The sequence below is a fragment of the Recurvomyces mirabilis genome, assembly GCF_035927965.1.
Source record: "Recurvomyces mirabilis strain CCFEE 5264 chromosome Unknown scaffold_34, whole genome shotgun sequence".
Lineage (NCBI taxonomy): Eukaryota > Fungi > Ascomycota > Dothideomycetes > Mycosphaerellales > Teratosphaeriaceae > Recurvomyces > Recurvomyces mirabilis.
The window spans coordinates 235,078-248,790 of NW_027041968.1; the positions used below are offsets into that span (position 1 = coordinate 235,078).

A 13,713-nucleotide genomic window follows, 5' to 3' on the forward strand; every position below is an offset into this window, starting at 1 on the left:
CGGGTATATATGGCTGTTTATGTAAGGAAGCCAGCGAGACTTTAACACACACAAGACAACCGGCCGTATGAAACGGCAGGCACCAACCACCTACCCTCAATCCCGACAAACCTCCCACGCAACCTCGTATCTGACAGCAACGAAGCGCTTCATCCGCCGAAGATAGGACGATGAACACTTGGAGAAAACACAGAATCTTTCTATTACTACCTAGCGGACCAAACTGAATGCCGCGCAGTCATTGGATTGCTCGAACGACTAATGTCTTGTAGCCGCTGTTCTCCTTCAGCATAATCCACTAATTATTGACATGGGCGAGGGCTTCAATCTCGATTCTCATGCCGGGTAATGAAAGTGCTCTGACTCCAATTGCTGTTGCTGTCGGTGGGTGATTTGGGAAATACTTTTTCATGTTCTCCACAAGAAACTACATAAAATCATCATCAACTTCCAATGTGTAGTAAATGGTGAGTTTGTACACCTGAGACATGCCGCCGGTCTGAGCATATCCAGCTTCTTTGAGCGTGTGCCGCACAGTGTAATCAACATTATCGAAAGCCTTGCCGAATATAAGCATTCATACTCTAATTTGTAGCAGACGGGAACCCGATAATAAACGTATACAGGAATATACCCGCACGAGAGGATGTCGTCGGGTCGAGTTTGGGCGTTATTTGGATGGGGACACGACGCGAGTTGGGTGCACCAAGGGCGAGTTGCCGTGTGACGGGTGATTTGCGTAGACGCACGTGGAGGAACCAGCAGGAGTAGAGCCCCCCATGCCGGCGCCAACCCGGAGAGTATGCGGTCCCGCGCCGACGCCAATGCCGTATACAACGCCGCCGTCCCCATCCAAGCCGTGTGCAGCAACGGCATCCAGGGGAGCATACGCTACGCCCGCACCAACGCAGCGGGTACACGCCACGCTAGCACCGACGGGCGTAGCGTTTGCAACCCCCGACACCCGTTCACCGGGCCCTACGATTCGATCCAGTTCGTTACGCCGGTTTGAGCGAGCCGAACGCGAGCGATCCAGCCCGGACGAGAGGCGGAGAGCCCAAAGCCAGGCCAGACGATTGTAGCAAGGAAAGAGGGGAAAGAGGGGAAAGGTAAAGAAGAATAGATAGGAAAAGGGAGAAATATATATGGAGAGGAAAGAGGATAGGGGAAAGAAAGAGAAAAGTAGAGGGTAGAAAAAAGAGGAATAGTGAGATCGCTTTACTCTTACCTTAAAATACGTAACCTACTTATAAGTAAGTAAGTTAGTAAGTAAGTAGGAGAGCAAACTTAGTTACTTACTTATAAGCTCGTAAGACTTACGCGCTTACTTATAAATAATATAAGCATAGAATAGTATATAGTTAGTAATATTCGCTTTATAAATATTATACTTAACTTATAGTTATATCTTACTAATTAAAATTTAATCTATTTAATTACTTTACTAATACGATTACTATTCTACTTATCCCTTAACGAGTACTAACTTAACCTTACCTACCTTAGACTAGATTATATATCTTAGAAACCTAAGGCATAATATCTATATAACCTATATAAATTAACTAACTAAGTAATTAATTTTAGATAGAAGCGTATAAATACGTAATATTTACCTATAGAGATAGGCTTCTAGTACTAGGTATATAGTAGAGTAGAGGACTATTTAGTTAGTTTATATATATAATAATCCTTAATTCTCTTCTAATTCCCCCTATTCTAAAGTAATATTACTATAGGGATTAGTTAGCCTGCGGGCCGCATGCGGGCCGCAGATTGCTAGTACGTGATTTCTATGCAGGCCTATATTGGCCTTTACAAAGCGAGACCTTCTAGGAGAAGATACATTATGGGCCTTTCCCGCAACTCGGGCTGCCTTCTTGTTCTGTTCGGCAGCGCGATGGGCTCTTCAACAAACCCCACAAACCCAACCACCGGCTTCGCGGGTTTCGCTAAAAGGTCCCGTCGGCCAACCAGGACTTTCGACTTCTCCTTCCATCACTGCCGCCAACACATTTTGACCTCTACATGACCATGACAGAGAAGCCTCAGCAAAAGACGGCTATGCCGGACCACATCGAGAATCTGGATCGCACCTATGCGGATATTGATGTTGTCGAACTCACACATCAGAACCCGTACCGTGAAGTGAACTTCATTGGAACTTACATCGCAGCTCTGCTCGCGTGCTCTGCCAAGTAAGTTATTGTCCTTGCAATAAAGTTGAAAACACCGACTTATGTAACGTGTTGTCTTTAGCTTTTCGGGGTTCATAATGCCCGTGACAGCCCTTGGACTTATTGAAGCCGAGCTAGGCGCGTCTCCCAACGCCGTGTGGATTTCTCTAGGCTGGGTTCTTCTATCAGGGGTGTCCTTCGTTCTCCTCGGTCGGCTTTCAGACATCTTTGGGAGACGTTGGTTCTTCACCGGCTCTACCTTACTTTCGCTAGTAGGCGCCATAATCGGAGCCACAGCGCAGAACATCAACGTCCTGATTGCCGCATCCGTGTTCCTTGGTATGGGTTCAGCTGGCCAGATCTCGTTCAATTACTCGGTAGGAGAGCTGGTGCCCATTCGTCATCGATTCGCGGCGAACGGTATCATCTATTTTTTCAGCCTTCCATTCTCAGGGCTCGGTCCTTACATCGCTCGCCTTCTGATCGTACAAAGCTCCGCGGGATGGAGAGGGATATATTATCTTGTGTGCGGACTCGACGCTGCGGCTGCGATCCTTTGGTTGCTGTTCTACCATCCCCCAGACTTTCAGCACTTGCATCGTGATCGAACTCTATCGGACGAACTCAAAGAGTTGGATTTAGGGGGCATAATTCTTTACGTTGCTGGGTTCTTCTTGTTCCTACTCGGTCTTGCATGGGGAGGATCAGTGTATCCCTGGACTTCAGCATACGTGCTTGCACCGCTGATCATTGGGTTTGCCGTTTTGGTCGCCTTTGTTTTATACGGTAAGGCCTACTGTATTTCAGTCATAGCTCTCACTAATTCGTCTTCTTTAGAATCGCTAATGGATCTCCGCCGCCCTCTTATCCCGATGCATCTGTTCCGCCAACTTGACTTTGTGTTGATGAATGTTTTGTCTGCTGTCGGCGGCGTGGTATACTATGGGGCGAACAGTAAATTCTCCTTCCTCTCGTTACGCTTAGATGAGCACTTCTAACTCCATGCAGCACTGTTTCCATACATGGTGGGTTCGCTTTACACAAGCGATCCGATTAAAGGCGGTCTCGTAGCAAGCTGCATCGGAGCTGGTGTCTGCGCTGGCCAAACCATTGGCTCCTGGATCGCCGTGCCTGGCGGCCATATGAAGCTCAAGCTCATAGTTATCTCTAGTGGGCTGTGTGCGTTCGTGGCGGCATTGTCTGGGGCGACAGACAGCCAAGCAATTGGCTCTGCCCTGGCTGTTTGTGCCGGTCTAATGGTCGGCCTCTTGGAAGTTATTGTCTCGACGATCGTCACGATTGTTATCGCCGATCAGTCCGAGATTGGTAAGTGCATCGAGAAATGGAAAGACGGCTTGGTACAAACCATCTTCATCCATCCCGTGGAACCTGATACTAGACCAGATTGCTGACTGTCACAGGTGCTGCGGCTGGAGTCTTCGGATCGATTAGAAGCTTAGCGGGAGTGCTCGCGACCGCTATCTACTTGTCCGTCCTCATGAACAAATTAAAGGAATTCACCGCAAGCGATGTTGTTCCTGCGGTAGTACAAGCCGGTGTGCCATCTGCTTCAATACCAGGTTTCCTCGCCGCGCTTGCCCAAGGAGACATTGCCGCGCTTCAAAGCGTCCCAGGTGTTACCACACAAGCGATCGAAGTTGGTGTTGCTACATTGAGGGAGGCCTATGCGAAGACATTCAAGATTGTGTGGCTTGGAACACTTGCGTTTGGACTCCTTGCAGTTGCCGCCTCATGCTTCACCAAAGACCTTGACGAAAAGCTCTCCCACGATGTGGTCAGACGTCTCGGGATTAACAAGAACATTGAAGATGCAGAAAAGTTAGGAGACGAGAAAGAGGTGAGAAGCGAGTGAGATGTGATCAGACCTGTTTACAAGCAAGCCGGCTTGACGACTTACCTTGTCTTATCAAGATACATCAGAGGTGTCGTGTGTTATCTACGTAGGGTCAGAGTGATGATTTTTTCTTGCTGAAATGCACAATACGGTAGTGGACTCAATGAGGTCTCAGGGAACAATGCCGGCCAGGGGGTAGTCAGTCAGTTGATCTGGAGGATCAGGTTCAACAGCAGCTAGCTCATCGCTCCAGTCAGCTCCTATCCAATTCACATGGTGATCGACCAGTCCCTCGATTGGGCCCTAAGCACAATATTCAGACTATCCCTCACCGACGCAGCTGTGCCATCATCAGAACAGCGCTTCTTAGCATTCCGCACTATTCACAAATCGAGGGGGGCGGAATTTGTGAAACCCATGGAGTTCCGTCGAAGCTTCGCAAGATGTACCAAGCCTCCCGCGCAGGCCTGTTAGCCATCGTAGAGCCCCTCCATCGTCACTAGTAAAGCGCTATTCAGGAATCCGGGACGCGTGATGCTTGAGATGCGAAATTCCCCACTTCACTGCCACATCGCCACCGGCACCACCATCGCCCGCGCTAGCCACAAAGAATCGGCTCGTTCATGGCGGAATGCGGAGAGGCTTTTTCTCTCCGGACCCAAGTGGAAAAGTAGCGGGGAAATGACGCTGGCTTGCCACCTAGATCGTAGGGAAATCCCAAACCCGAAAGATGGGGAAATCCCAAACCCGAAAAATGGATAGATCGTCCAATCACGATTTGCATATAAACGGCTACCAGACCTCCCACGTCTCATCAGCCCCTTGATTACCATCATCTACATGTGATTTGCTTACCACTACCCACCTGCTTTTTGATCACCGTAAACGAACACTATCGACACACCTCATCATGAAACCGTCCCTACTCCTCCTCGCCGCCGGGGATGTGGTTCTCGCCTTTCCTGGCCTCATGGGCGTGATTCGTTCACCCGAATCTTCGCAGATTGACAAGCGCGCCATCGTGTACCCGCCCGATCGACCACCCCAGTACAAAGGCACCAGACCAAACACCGGTCTACCACCTCCACCATTCAACGCCGAAGATCAACTTGTCTCGACCACGGGTGATCACATATGGATTGCACCTGGCCCAAACGATCTTCGTGGACCGTGCCCAGGCCTTAACGCTGCTGCCAATCATGGCTATCTGTCTCGTAGTGGTATCTCGAGTATTCCGGAAGGTAGGGTACTTCTCATGCCATGTGTTCGGCTACGTCTATTTGTGCCACGTTGCTAACATGTCTCTTCAGCTATCGCAGGTCTGCAACAGGCTTACAACGTCGGACCTGATGCTGGTGCTGCCTTATCCATCATAGCCGTTGCTCTAAGTGGCAATCCAATCACTGGCACATGGTCTATCGGTGGTGAATACGCGGGAGCTGCTGGACTCTTCCCAACGCGTGGGATTTCAGACACTCACGATAAGTATGAGGGTGATGGGTCCATTACGAGGGGAGACGCCTACCTTCACAATGGATCCCCTCTAATCGTCGAGATGCACAAATTTAACAACATCTGGAACATTATGGGCGACAACTTCGGTTTTGACCAAGCGAATATGCAAGTCGACTACTCTCGCCAATACTCGATTGCGAACAATCCTTACTTTTTCACTGCATCGTTCGGCCCGATTGTTGCCGCCGCGGCCCATGAACTGGTCGTCAACTTGATGTCCAATCATAGCGCCGAAAACCCTGGTGGAACCTTGAACAAGGAAAACATGAAGTCCTTTTTCTCTATTGAAGGCGACGCCCCCGGAAACTTCAGTCACATTGTCGGGTACGAACGTATCCCCGACAACTGGTACCGTCGCCCAACAGTCCTTGCCTATAATATTGCGGACTTGGGTCTTGATCTTGCACAATTGGTCACACAGTATCCCGGAACCCTTTCCCCTGGCGGCAATGCTGGGAAAGTTAATACCTTTACTGGCGTTGATCTAGGCAACCTCACCGGTGGTGTATTCAACGCAGAGACTTTATTTGAGGGTAACAACTTCGCTTGTTTCTTCTACCAAGCGTCGTTGCAGGCTCTTCCCGATGCTGCTGAGCCACTTCTTGGGGCTGTCGGCTCTATCCTTGGCTGGGCAGAGTCTCAATTCGGTCCATTTACATCCGCACTGAACTGCCCTCAGCTTGCACAGTTCAATAATCAGCTTCTTAACAAGTACCCAGGCTCGACGGCGGGAACAGGCAATGGTGATCCAGTGGGAACGCAGCCCAATGGAGCGAGAGAGAGTTGAACGAGAAAAAAGATGAGGAATGAGAGACGAGATATAATCAGCACTATTTGGCTACCCAAAGTCAGGATGTAAAATCCACACGACTATCTGTAAAGTTGTTCTTCCTCTGCCGGTGTTAATACTATTAACTAAACAACTCGCCACACCTTTCCTAGAGGTAATGCTGAAACCACTGGTATTCATGTAACGTGGAACGTCGAACGTGGATCGTGGTTTCATAAAACGTTTTGGGACCCCAATCGAAACGGTTCCATAATCGAAACAATCGTCTTGCATTTTTATGCTTTCAAATGATACTAGACGTGGACATAACTCGTTAGATTCTTCGATCTCATGTCTATACATGTTCTCTTCGTCTTTCTAAATTTCTAGGAGTATCGTGTCAGTTTTGCGTCGTTTAATTGCCTTCTTGCCAGCTATCTACGCTGTCACTGGTTGGAGTCTTGTCAATGGCCGGAGTCTTGGCCTGGACTGTGGAGTGCGCCGTATCATCGACCCCACCTTGGACCTGCTCTGCAACATTAAATCGGGGCGTCTCGGTAGCAGCAAAGAGCGTGGATTCTTGGCGTGACTCCGTCAATGGAGAAGGAGTTTCGCCGACTTTGGTGTATCCATGAAAAGGGATGATTGTATATAACAAGTGCTTCGACGTAGCTTATCATGAGTTCATTGCTACTTGACATATAACTAAATAGCCACGAACCATACGAGAGGTCTGCGTTCTGCGTTTAATGCTGACCAAGGCCATCTCTACTACACTTGGATGGTGCTCATGGCATATTGTGGTTCCTTTCGTTGTATTCGCGAGCTCTCTGGAGCGTTATAAGTTGTATGCCAGAGAAACAGCGTGGTAAACTTGAATCTAACGCCGTGCCAACACTCAGCATACCAGAGAAGAACAGGGAGCACTTTGAATCCATTCTTGGCCTAGCAAGGTAGAACGGCTGGGGTAGTCAGTGTTGACCTGCGTCTGGCCCGGCTTGCAGCTGTTCAACCACACAGAAAGACCAAAACCACAATTAGCCTCGGACCCTTGGGCGTATGGAGTGCACGAAATCGCTCGACAGTACCCTGCAGCCGCCAAAAGTTCCATTGTTGAGCAGCATGAGACCCATACGGGCGTATTCCAATGGACGAAGCTAGAGCCCAGAGTAGCCGGTGGTGGTGCCTGAGCGATCTTTTTGCCAGAAGTAAGAGCTGGTGGGGATGCCCAATGGATCAAACAGAGCGAGCTGCGCGAAGGTCTGGAAATCGATTTTCGTTCCTGGCGCCTTTTGGATGGCGCGCTCCACACAGTACACGACAACGGATGGTGTGATCTCGTTGAATCGAAAGTAGGCACCGGCAGGATGCTGTACACTTTCGTGGGTTAGCGTCGGCCGCATGCTCATATGTGCTACGGCCTACCTGAATCGTGTCTGAGAAGTACTCTCTTGTGCGCGAGATGTCAGTAAAGAAGTTGAGTCCTTCGACGTGATTGACTTGCACGCCAGATGTAAGTTGCATGAGTTGTCGAAGAGTCCTACTACTATGCGCAGCATCGCCTAATCTAGGCTCGACGTATTGATCAATAGGAGCGTCAAGATCAATCCCTCCAAGGTCAACTGCAATTCCAACAATCATCGTGACGACTGCCTTCGTCTGTCCCGCGTTCAGAGACGGGCCACGGTCCATTAAGGGATCTCTGAAGCCCTCTCCAACCTCGCCGCCATGACGAAAGACTTTGACAGAGAACAAGCCATCAACGGCAGCATAACTCAGCGCGGCTTTCAATTTCCCGCTGTCCATGCCAACAGCCTCTGGCCCGGTGGTATGATATCCATCTGGAGCCGGCATGTTACAGCTCTTCGCACTGCTAGAGTAGGTAATTGCGGTGAAGTTGGACAGCAGGAAGGTGATTCCAGGCAAGACATCGTCATCGATCGGAGCCGTCAGGTTCGAGATGATATTGCCAATAGGATCGAGGGGACTCGGATTGCTGGTCTGCGGCAGTGCATTGGCGAGACCCAGGCTGGCGCATACGGCGCCGAATGTGGCGGATTTGAGTGTGAGCATTGTGGTGGTGGCGTCTTGAAGGTATGGATGCTCTGATACAATGGAGGGGTATGAAGGGAGTGCGCATAAAGTGTTCGCCCCTCATCTTCATGGTCTGGCTATTCCGGCGATTTCTTTTAGTGCTAAGCTGAACGAGTTCCGTCGCCGTCGATCGCAACTTGCCAGTCTAGACAAAGTCATCATCATAATTTGTCGACTTCATGTCCATTTTTCCATAGAGTACAAGTAGTTGTCCTCATTGTCAGATGACACTACCGAGGCTAGACGTAATAGAGTCTTTTTCGTCCTCCGAGGTTTTAAATAATGATCCTTTTGATATATCCGAGCGTTCAAACGTTAATAATAGGGTGTGTCCACGAGCCGCATTGAGCTCCACATGAAAATCATGGCGAGGGGCCGCTAGCGGATGTAGTTTCCGGCTTCAACCTGCGGGTTGGAACTCGACAACGGTGTTCTAATGTACTGAGGGCAATGTAGTCTAGTCGCTGAAAACGTAAATATCCGCCGTAAAAGGTAAGCTACGGGTGTTGACAATAAAAGCAGAATATCTTTCCATGCAGACGTGAGTATGAAGATGCATCTGCCCTAGAGCTTCCTCGGCAGACGGAACAGATAGCCGAGACGCAAGCATGAGGAGACCGCATGTGTTCGGGCTCTATTTGTGAAAGATGAGCTTGATGTCTCGAAATGTGATCATTCGTCCCAATTCCTATCAAAAGTTGTCATTTGCTCGAGTCGAATATGCGGATATACAAATCGTCTCAACCTGAAATTGACTTACCCCATGTTGATATCCTCACTCTGCTATTCGGTGCGTTGCTGATATCCGCCCAGGGCATTGAAATTACTCGCTGATCAACCATTGTGAAGGGGCCGAATGGTGTCTAGCAAAAGAGGATATCAATATCCACGTAGAGGCAGCGCGACCGGAGAACAGTATTACCAAAGCGGAAGCACGAAATCTTGTTCATCGCATCTCATACCTACTACGCACTTGGCATAGCATTGGAGCTCATGAACAGGGAAAAGATGTTGTTCTTACAATAAGCTCGGGTAACCCATTCATTCCTGTCGTGTTCTACTCCATTGTTGCAGCTGGTGGTGTGTTTACTGGTGCAAACACTGCCGTTCGATTGAACGAGTTGATCAGACAGATTAAAGACTCGGATGCTCGGATGCTTATAGTTTCCGAAGAGTTTGCAGCATTGGCATCAGATGCTGCGAGACAGTGCGGTATCTTGCCAGACAGAGTCCTGGTACTGGACTACGCGCAGCTCAAAAAGTGGACTCTACGCTAAACCAATGGACAGGACGCTCTGAACAAGTGCAACGGGCAATGTTCAGAGTGGGAGATGATCACAAGTCGTCTTGAACTTGAATAGACAACGATTGCCCTACTTTATTGATCTGGGACAACAGGTCTACCGAAAGGAATTCAACTCTCACAATGGAGTATTCTCGCCAGTGCGATTTGCACTATGGACGTAGCCAAAAGATATCAAGCAAACTCAAAGGACTTTCGCTTCGACACTACCTGTCATCTGCCAATGGCGAACATTGCTGGCATAGACTTGTGTTCCATCAACCCGTTCTATACGGGTGGTACGACTTACTGGATGGAAAAGTATGATTTTGACACTTTCATCGAGTACCATCGACGCTACAGACCAGTATATCAATTTACTGGTCCCCCAGTGGGCTGCATGGACTCTTCTCTGTCTGACTCTTGCAGCTCCTCCGTGACGTCGAGGTCGATGTTGGCACCGTAGTCGTACGCATGAAACGCCGGTCGGTTCTCCGCCTAGAAATCGTCCATCGTCTGCGTAGCGACGTAGTCGTCCCAGCCGTCCATGAACTGTCGCTGGAAAACCGCCCATTTGTTGAAGGTGATGTTTTGGGTTCGCCTTTGGTCCAATCGCCAGGAAGCCTCCACCCCCTCCCCCACCGACTCCTCGCAGAGAAACACTTCCTTGATGTATTCCGCCAAGATTCGCGCATGGTTCTCTTCTAGCGCGCTATATCGGATTAACGACTCGACTTGCGCCCGCGGTGGCTCGAACTCGGACATTGCATCACAATACACCAGGACTCCCGCGTCACGCCGGAAGCGATGCGAAATGTGCGTTGGTGCAGGTCAAACCCGATCCCACCTTCGATGTATTTCGCCCGACACGGCACCCGCCAATCCTCAAAGCCGATGGTGACATTATCCACAACCGATCGCTACAGTGCACGATCGGCTTCATCGGTCGACCCACGATGGCAATCATATCGAGATGTAAAGCTAGGAATAAATCCGTCGCCATCGGTACAGGCCCGTGACCGGGCTGCCCGGCTCCCAAAGTCGAGCGTATATGCGTGCTACAGCATGTAGACAGCTTGCGCGCCGTCGAATGAAGCGGACGCGGTCCGTCGCAGGAACGTGCTGGCGTGCAGCCTGTGGTCGCCGCGAGTGTGGTCAATGCGAAATGTCTCCGTGTTGTCTGCGCTGGCGACAGTTTCGGTTGCTATGCTTTCGTATATGGCGCCTTCGTCGTCGGAGCCATCGTGGAGGCGGTCGTCGTCGGATACGTCATCGTGTTCTTCGCCGGAGCCTTCCGCGCTATACACCGAGGAAAGGGACAGGTTATCTAGTGAACCGATCGTGATTAATGAGCTTGGTTTCCCCAGAATCTAGTCCCCGAACAACATAGGCATAGTGCATTCGAGGAAGTTTAGGGTGCGGGGTAACCGTAGTTGCATGAACCCGTGCGGGTGATAGATGGAAGTACTTGAACAGCTGCTCCTCCATAACTCCCTAACCGCTCCGTCATCGCTTCTCGAGTGCTACAAGCACTTCTCTATACTCAAGTCTCAAAACGATGATGCTGTCCGTGTCCTCCGTCGTGCTCGCGGCCGGAATTACGGTCGTTATTGCATATGCTTCACGCATCGGTCGGCGAGCTAAAGGTCTACCGCCAGGCCCACCAACAATACCTGTTCTGGGTAATCTTCACATGGTAAAAGCTGTACTTACACAACAATTTTCAATAAGCATAATTTGACCCAAACTTCAGCTAGATCCCTCGATTATGTATCGGCAATTCCAAGAGTGGTCAAATGAGTATGGGCCGATTTTCTCATTGATGCTCGGCACCCAGACCATGGTCGTCTTGTCCAGTGATACAGTTGTTAAAGAAGTGCTGGACAAGCAGAGTGCAGTTACGAACGCACGCGGTGATCATTATCTCGGCCACGACATCTTGAGCGGCGGTGAACGAATGCTGCTAATGGTTTGTTTCAGCCTAATCATTCCATTTCTAACTTTCGCTGCTGACTTACATCTTCACTAGCCGAATGGGGAAAAGTGGCGCTTACAGAAGAAACTGATGCAAAAGATGTTGAACGTGAATGTTGCTCAGAGTTACGAACCGTAAGTCCAGTCCGCTCGTTCTAGTGGGCGCAGATTTAACAGGCCCGAAACAGCTACATTGTCCTCGAGGAGAAGGCCCTCCTTTTCGATCTCCTCCGCAATCCAAAGGACTTTTATTTACACACGAAACGGTATGTAGCTTTACTAGTCCACTACACGCAAGGCTATTTGACTAACGAAAAGCAGCTACTCTCACGCAATTGCTTCTAGTCTAACATACGGGTAACATCGACGCCGAGATGCACTGGACACAGATTTGTTTTGACCATTTCAATAGAATCCGAACGCCCGACTTCAATGACGGAAAGATGAAACAATTCCTCATCGGGTGAGTCTGGGAAACCAGCTTCTTCTACGGCGGGCCTAAATTAATTGCTTGACAGACTTGACTATTTTACCGAACTTATGCAGACCGCTACAGCTGCATTGGTTGACGTATACCCAATACTCCGTCGCGCTCCAAGCTTCATACTTCCAGCGTTAGGAAAGGCAACAGCGTGGCACAAGGAAGAGACTGAATTCTACCTCGGCCTATGGCATCAAACGAAACAGAGTTTGGAGCAAGGCACAGCAAAACCTTGTTTTGCTGTTGACATTTTAAAGTGTCAGGACAAGGAACAATTCACGGATAAGTTCGGAGCGTACTTGGCTGGTGGGTCGATGGAAGCTGGAACTGATACGACCTCCAACACTCTATACGGATTTATTCAGGCCATGGTACTTTTTCCGGACGCCCAGAAGAAAGCCCAAGGCGAGCTGGACCGTGTTTTGGGGAACAAGTTCCCAGAACCTGCAGACGCTAAAAACCTTCCATACATCCGCGCATGCGTTAAGGAGTCTCTACGCTGGATGCCGACCGCTATTATTGGGGCTGCCCCGCATGCTGCCTCAGAGAACTTCCAGTCCATGGGTTACCACTTTCCAAAAGGCGCACTGCTGGTGAACAATGTGTACAGCATTCACTTTGATCCAAAGCGATACTCAGACCCAAAGACATTCAACCCGGCTCGCTTTGTTGGCGATGATATGACCTCCCATGAGTCCGCTGTTCAGAGTGACGTATCGAAACGAGATCATTTCGTCTTCGGAGCCGGCAGGCGTCTGTGCTCGGGCATGCACGTCGCCGATCGAGAACTCTTTGCTGCTATCGCTGGACTTCTCTGGGCATTCGACATTACGCCCGCGATTGATGAAGGAACGGGAGAGCCGATTCTACCCGACCAAAATCTCTACACGCCTACAGTAGTCTGTCGACCACAAGATTTCGTAGCTCGAATCACGCCACGATCTGCCGAGAGAGCCGCAGCCGTTGAAGCCCTATGGAAGGAAGCTAGCCAGGTCTTAAACAGCAGTGGACAGTGGAAAGAAATACCGAAGGGCATGAAGTTCACCGATGTTTTAGCTTGAGCTGAGTTAAATTCTGAGCCAAGGTCTCGTTGATAGCAAGTACAAGCATAATACATAGCTCCATATAGGCGAATTTATGTCTGTAGGGGATTTTAGTTGATTTCCGACTTTCTATCGACTCGTTCGTGCTCTTGCTTTACTTAGTCGCTTCGAAAGTACTAGTCTCTTCCGAACAAATACGAAATACCGGTCTACTTAATAAAGTAAGAATAGAGGAAGTAGAGGAAAGATTAGAGATATAGAGAAGGGCCTAACTAATATAAGGCCTAGGAGGTGTTACGGACACTGTGACACGATTGGTGGGATAAGCGAGTGGACAGGAAGTCAGGAGCGGAGGCTTCCGCTCCTGCAACTGATACGACTGACACTCCTTCGATCAGTCGGATCAGACACCACTGACTGAACTGACCGCGCTGCGATCAGTCGGGTCAGTAGAGACACGAATCTCCTATGTATATAGAATGAGCGTTTCTTATGTAGGTAGTTCGTGTTCAACCTAAGTTAC

General features: G+C 49.5%; 4 protein-coding genes across 4 annotated transcripts; 3 read left to right on the forward strand and 1 right to left on the reverse strand.

The window, feature by feature from the left end:
* Nucleotides 1-2,034: 2,034 nt before the first annotated feature.
* On the forward strand, nucleotides 2,035-4,050 carry LTS14_009885 (uncharacterized protein; the record flags this gene model as incomplete). The annotated part of the gene is made up of 5 exons (XM_064842563.1): nucleotides 2,035-2,198; nucleotides 2,260-2,963; nucleotides 3,015-3,131; nucleotides 3,186-3,503; nucleotides 3,599-4,050. The coding sequence occupies 5 exons, from the start codon at nucleotides 2,035-2,037 to the stop codon at nucleotides 4,048-4,050; spliced, it is 1,755 nt and encodes a 584-aa protein (XP_064689957.1).
* An 892-nt stretch (nucleotides 4,051-4,942) lies between these two features.
* On the forward strand, nucleotides 4,943-6,334 carry LTS14_009886 (uncharacterized protein; the record flags this gene model as incomplete). The annotated part of the gene is made up of 2 exons (XM_064842564.1): nucleotides 4,943-5,273; nucleotides 5,343-6,334. 2 exons carry the CDS (start codon nucleotides 4,943-4,945, stop codon nucleotides 6,332-6,334), a joined length of 1,323 nt encoding a protein of 440 aa, XP_064689958.1.
* Nucleotides 6,335-7,473: 1,139 nt separating this feature from the next.
* LTS14_009887 (uncharacterized protein) lies at nucleotides 7,474-8,389 on the reverse strand (the record flags this gene model as incomplete). Its single annotated transcript, XM_064842565.1, has 2 exons — nucleotides 7,474-7,686; nucleotides 7,742-8,389. The coding sequence occupies 2 exons, from the start codon at nucleotides 8,387-8,389 to the stop codon at nucleotides 7,474-7,476; spliced, it is 861 nt and encodes a 286-aa protein (XP_064689959.1).
* A 3,143-nt stretch (nucleotides 8,390-11,532) lies between these two features.
* LTS14_009888 (uncharacterized protein) lies at nucleotides 11,533-13,208 on the forward strand (the record flags this gene model as incomplete). The annotated part of the gene is made up of 5 exons (XM_064842566.1): nucleotides 11,533-11,661; nucleotides 11,722-11,801; nucleotides 11,855-11,932; nucleotides 12,079-12,129; nucleotides 12,185-13,208. 5 exons carry the CDS (start codon nucleotides 11,533-11,535, stop codon nucleotides 13,206-13,208), a joined length of 1,362 nt encoding a protein of 453 aa, XP_064689960.1.
* Nucleotides 13,209-13,713: the final 505 nt, after the last annotated feature.